Consider the following 6663-nt stretch of genomic DNA (forward strand, 5'->3'; position numbering starts at 1 on the left):
AACCTCGGTTCGCGTGAAAAGTGTATGCGTAAACTTTTCATGCGTGGAAAGTTAATATAAATTTTTAAATAATACTTCAATTGTGTGTGTGTATAAACAGTACACACGTAAGCGTGGGGAGGGTCTACCGCACCTCCCCCGAAAGCAGGGGGAGGTGAGGGTAAAGCTCGGTTCGCGTGAAAAGTGTATGCGTGAAGGCAGTAGGTTCCTCCTCCCTACGGGGGGCTCCACTATTATTAGACACATAGTGTGCCTCCAAAGTACATGCGTGAGCTTTCCACGCGTGGAAAGTCAACTTACGCGGCACCTCGTTTCGCGTGGAAAATGTATACGCAGAAGCAGCAAATTAATATATTTGTACTTTGTGTATGACTTTATGTTTGTTTATATTACTTGAGAGCTGTTTTGGTTTGTTTCGCATGGAAAATGTATGCGCGGAGCCAACAAATTAAAAATGTTAAAAAAGTTGCTAAACTTTAAAGTCGCAAAAAATCCTTTTGGTATATGTGTTTCTTATCTAAAAGGAACCTATTCACAAAGTTTCACCTAAATCTGAGCATGGACGTTTTCGGAAGTACAGCCATTCGCTATTGCTAGCAGCACTATTCACAGGTGTATATTGGACCTCAATTCTCATCGACATACTGGATTACGTCTCGAAGGTTATCGCTTGATACTTTAGGTTTAACCGACTTACAGTTTCAATGATAATCCTACAACCTTGATGAAATTTGTGTAAAGCGTCTTGAATATAAAAAAATATTATTAATCTATCAAACTGATCGTCGTTCGCGAATTAAAGGTACAAGTCTTCTGCATTAAACGTTAACAACGTAACTGATCAAGGAAATTCTTTATCCTTCGATCTTCACCGTAAATTTTTCGAGTTTCAAACAATCTACTAATTTTCATCAATTAAGATCAAGGATTCAGAGCAAGAGTGCAGTGACAACCGTAGAAGCTCCAAGCTTTGAATGCTCTATTCTTGCTCCGAGTCCAATGATCTCTCCAAGACGACCCGTTCTCTCGATCAAGGCTCGCGATATGTATGTCGACGAGTATACGACGAGCGCAAATTGCCGTCCGAGTGAGTTTTTTTAGAGCCATGCCAATATATACGCCGGATGACTGCGGTGCAGCGTTTGGACGCCGGTGCTGCCATTACTCGATTTTTATTACTCACCTTGCGGTTAATCCTGTCAATCTGCTGATTCTGATTCCCGAGCTCGCTGCCCATGTCAATCGCCATGTTCCTCAGGTTGCCGATCATCGTGTTCACCTGGCCCATGTTATCCTCCATCTCACTCTCGCGCGCGTCGTTCGTGATCTTGGCGATATAGCCGGTCTGCGGCCCGAGACCGTTGCGGTCGTCCATCACCCGCTGCGGCTGGTTGTTCACGACCTTGCCGTCATCGTTGCCCTTCCACGTGCCCTCATCTTCTTTAAAGCTGGCGCCTCTGTGCGCGCAAGATTGTCGCGCGAGCGACGCGATTAAGTCAGTCTCGGGAGGAAAGTTTAAGAACTAACGTTCAATAGACAGCGGGAAAGATCGATTTAAAAATCGGAAATGAGTAGTCACGTTTAATAAAATTAATTCCACTAATTCTGCAGATTTGCGCTAGTTAATTTATAAATTGCACTTTGCAACTGGCTCTACAGAGATAAATAATTCATTATTTATTTTAATAATTTTAATGCGCCTTTTTTTCGTTATTTCAACTTGCAATTTTCGTAAAAATTTAGTTCTGATATAAAATTCGGAACTTATACCTAACAGCTATATAACAATATGATATAATTTCATTACAGTTTATAAGTAATATACGAGTTAAATTTAAACAACTTTCTATAATTTAATATTCCGTGATTGGTCAACATGTCTTCAGTTATATTCAACTTATCTTCTAAGTTAAATCTCTTAAATATGGATGAGGCGCATTAAATTTATCTCTTAGCACACGTGCGGTCTAATCGTGTAGCTTATTATAATAATAGTAAACTTAATGGGACGATGAAGTATGCAGAGAACTTTTTTCGATTTTCTTTTTTAAAGGAAGAAGAGCGACAGCACAAAAAGAAGAAAAAATGCTAAAATAGTTGTGTCGTACTTGTTACAGGGAAGAACGCAAAGGCCGCAGCACTTCTCCATTCCAGTAAGATTTTTTTCGGCCTCTTTCATGTCGGCGTTAATCTGGTCCATGCCCTCCTCGATCCGGTCCAGCTGTTCTGTTTTGTTTTACAGGAATGTAACGTTAGTTGATGATAAGACGATTATCTCGCGGAGACTTGAAGGGGAAAGGGCAACCACGCGAGAGAGATCGTTATCTCTAATTAGAAGCCATAGCGAATGCTCTACAAAAGCGAATTAAACTAAATTCGACTTGGAGGAGTGTCTGCGACACACCCTCTATTGGCGAAGAGTGTTCTACGTGATATAATCAAGCTTCTGTAAAATAAGAAAAGAAAAAACTTTAGCTCTTCGCGGTGTAGGCTTCGATTTTAAGCTCATTTTACATAAACGTCGATTTTTGTCAATTCCATAATTATCGATCTGCTTATTAGATTAATATATTCATTTTCTTTAAATTTAGTTTCATCGTTTCGATCAATTTTTATCGCAATACTAATTTTCAGGATTTAATTTATATATCTTTCCATTAAAATAAATAAATAAATAGATATAAAAATATATTTATTTTAATGTAAAGATGATTACGAAACGAAAGCGGCCGCTAAGAGTTAAAGCTGTTGACACGTACAGCTTCAAGCAGCTCAGAACTTATGGGAATTTTCATTACGAACATAAACGATCTAATATGTAATCAAGCGGTCATCGGCTAAAGGGACAAACGAAAGTGAAGGTACATTGCCCAATCCTCTTTCGATTTCTAATTTAATCTCCTCGCGAGATAAGCGACGGTTTGCTAGAACCCTCACGCGAAGAAAAAGGGCGCCCTTTCTTAATCCTCGTCCTTCATCTCGTTTCCGCGGCAACGTTTCCGTATTCCGAATTACAAAATTCAAATGAGAAGTGAGAATTTCGCGTCTCTGGGAGGTGTCCTGCGTGAAAATTCAATAAACATTTCCAAGTTCGATTGTTTTCTTATAGATTTTTTATAGTTTCAGACGTTTATTCGCGAGAACGCAGGTGCCCTTTTTCTTCTTCATTCAAGCGATTCGATTTTGTATTTTAGCACATGGGAGATCAATCGAGCGAAGGTCGATGATATATTGATCTAAATTGGAATCTATTATCTTCGATCAATGATGGACGAATGAGTCATTCGTTTGGAAGCTCGGATAACAATATATCTACTAGATACATAAGTAGGCAATTACAAGAAAGGACAGATTAAAATAATCATGTAATTCTTTCATGTAAAATTTACTGTCGAAAATATAGTAACGTACAGAATCGATATTTTATTGAATCAAAGAATATTTCGTACACACATGAGAAAGAGAGCATGCGAGAAGTTTTTATTGTCATAAAATCAAAGAAGATGACAAAATGTTTCGTCTTGTAATATATTATATACAACATCAATCTTTTTTTCCGGTAAATAAAAGATACAAAAAGCGCAACGCTCTTTATGCGCCATCAACTAGGATAAGGGTTGTTCGCACGAGAGGGAAAACATCCGCTCGATAGATCTCCCAGACTTTGCACAAAGTGGAGTGCGACGAAAGCGCGAATTGCAGTTAAGCGAAAAGTTTCCTTGCTCCTATACATCGAGCGAGTTGCTCTGTTATGTGTTTAGAGAATATGTGCAGTGAGTTGGTTCCTCACTTAGTGAGTGGTACAACTTTTAGCTAAGTGTACAGGGTGTCCCGAAAGCTCTCACGGAAAAGAAAGGTTTTGCTGCAACAGCAAATCTATTTGTTAAATATGAGACAAAAAGTTTTGCTGAACTTTGCTATTGCAGCAAAAGGTTTTGCTATTATTGCAAAATTAATTAGCTCTCGCAGCAAAAAATGTTAGTTGCCTGTATAGTAGCAAATCTTTTTTTTCCGTGCTCGTCTAACTGCGCATTGATCAAAGTAGTATTCATGAAAATTGGACGCAATCTATAACATCCAATTCCGAATATTAACTCGCTAGTGTTACAGATGAATTTCAGATGATATGCCTTGTGTACACGTGATATCTCGGAGATACAATTTGCATCTCAGCTAAAGCGAAGACGCCGTTCCTTCGTCATTTCGTGGAGATATTTAGATAACAGACGAATCTTTCAATAATCTTTAAATTGAAATTTATTTATAATAAACTCTATGTAAAATTTATCTTCGGCATAAAACACACGATCCTTTTATGTCTTCGTAATATGCTATGCTAAGAAATCAAGGGACTACTGAACGAACATAATTAACGAGTAATTAAAATAGTCGAACAACGGTTGATAAGAGGAATTTCGAGACACCCTGTAGTGCCCACCGGTTTCGCTAAAGTATACAGTGGATACGAGTTTGCCTAGAAGACAGCTCTATAGACGCGCGTAGGAGTATACTCATTCTTGGCTAACAATATGTGTAAGCGATATCCTTGTAATTTGTAATATGAGTATAGCGGGTATTCGACGAGGCCGACGTAACGGTATACTTTCGGCTAAAAAGCGGAGGCCGGGTTCGCGGCTGTTCGTCTTACCGTGTTGTCTCCGATCTTTATTTCGACGATGAAGTGCGTTCGTGTAGGTGTGTCGTGTAATTGTATGTAAACGCAATTGCACGCGTCGTGTTGACTGATAGATGCGACGCGAATGCTGTGACACGCGTGTCATGAAACTTCTTGATCACGTTTGTTGTCCGCTTGATCTGTTTTCCTCTGTTTCTTGTAAAGGTCCACGTTCGCACGATTTTTGTTCCAAGTGTATAATCCTTTGCATATGTATACAATCAACCGGCATTGAAGTATTAATATATTGGTCCTATTAACCCTATACGCAGCTTCCGAGTGTGACAATATGTTGATTAATAAATTATTTCAATCGTCAAATTTAAGTCATTTATTTAACTACTTTTATTGCCTTTCATTATAGCTATTTAATTTTACATCTACAAGGATAAATCCAATGTGATATTAAAAAAATGTACTTTGTAAGCATTTAAATCTAGAGAACTGATTAACAAGCAATGATCCTTTCGTGAACAATTGAATAAAACTTTATGAATTATTTTCTTACAATTAGACGTCTCGTAAAAGTCTTATTATATAGGTTGGGATCAATCCGCTCAAATATCTAAAAACCCGCGCGTAAGTTTTATAAGGAAACTTTTCAGACAAAAATTGTTTAGTATTAAGGGGGTCATCTGATTATGACTTTTACTTAACCTTAAGTCAAGGTCAGAGCACTATTTCAAGGTCAACTTTATTTTTTTCAAATACGAACCCCCACTTTTCATCACATATTTTTGTAGCTGATGTCAAGACGTTTTGAAAACATTATAATTAAGCTCTCTTTCGAAGGGGATGCTGGAGCCGTCTGTTTTACCGGCATTTTTTGTCGGCACGTAGCGTCGTATTAATTTGACAGAATTAAAAATCCTTCTCCAGAATTGCAGTACATACATTAATGATTCGGGGGAACTCCGATTTTATATAGAAAACGAGAAAAAATTACGAAAGTACAGATTTCCTTATCCTACTTTTGTCCCAATATGGCGTCTCAAGTTGCGGCGAGCTGTCAGCTCGTCACAAGATGTATTTCATAAAAGAGATATACCATTGGTACGAACGCGAAAACAAGTTCCCCCGAATTGCACAACAAGAAAAACATCGATAAACCCTCCAAATCAAGATTTAGAAGCGTAATATAAAAGTATAATGTCGATGTGCATCGTGCGTATGTGTGCGTGCAATGTAGCGTGCTATCCTTGTCTATATCTTTGTCTATATACAAGGACAGATATAGTCGATAACATAGAAAATGGTAATTTTGTCGGTTATACAGACGGCTCCAGCATCACCTTAAGAATTTCTTGAGATATTTTAAATTTTGCCATATTTTTTTATATAAAATATGAAATATCTTATAAAGTATTCATTTTTCGATAACTTTATATTGGTACTTTTATACATAAAATAATGAAAAAAATCGATTGTTGTATAAAATTAATAAAAAAATATTTTTAAAAATTTTATTGCATTTTATAGACGTACTAAATTTTGCAAAATTGTAAATGTATAAATTAATATTATTATTCGATTCCTTTCATTACTCTACGTATAAAAGTATCAAAATAAAGTTATCAAAAAATGAACTTTATGAGATATTTCATATTTTATATTAAAAAATATTATGGTAAAAAATATTTCAGAAAATATTTAACAAAAGAGAACTTTATTTTATATTATAGTATTTTGAAAACGTCTCGACATCAGCTACAAGAATATGTAATAAAAAATAGAAGTTTCTATTTAAAAAAATAAAGTTGACGTTGAAGTAGTGCTCTAACTTTGACACAAGGTCAAATAAAAGTCAGCATCAGACTCCTTCAACACCTCTAGTTAATTTAATCTAGCTTTTAATAAACTTTAACTTTTTTCTACCTTTTTTTAACTACACTTTCTATTCGTTAGTTCGCTTCTCAAAGTAGATTTGTCTTACTTTAAATACCAAACCAAACCAAACCAAACCAAACCAAACCAAACCAAACCAAACC

General features: G+C 36.5%; 1 protein-coding gene across 5 annotated transcripts in view; it reads right to left on the bottom strand.

The window, feature by feature from the left end:
- Positions 1-6663, bottom strand: part of LOC112465776 (synaptosomal-associated protein 25-like) — a 48396-nt gene that overhangs the window by 10109 nt on the left and 31624 nt on the right. For all 5 annotated transcript variants that reach the window (XM_025033502.1, XM_025033503.1, XM_025033500.1 and 2 more), the window contains exons 5-6: positions 2109-2226; positions 1184-1457 (exon numbers count right to left, since the gene is read on the bottom strand). In XM_025033502.1, the coding sequence (XP_024889270.1) occupies positions 1184-1457; positions 2109-2226 (392 nt within the window). The remainder of the gene's footprint in view (positions 1-1183; positions 1458-2108; positions 2227-6663) is intronic.

Source organism: Temnothorax curvispinosus, unplaced genomic scaffold (assembly GCF_003070985.1).
Source record: "Temnothorax curvispinosus isolate PA1 unplaced genomic scaffold, ASM307098v1 QBEX01015513.1, whole genome shotgun sequence".
Taxonomy (NCBI): Eukaryota; Metazoa; Arthropoda; class Insecta; order Hymenoptera; family Formicidae; genus Temnothorax; species Temnothorax curvispinosus.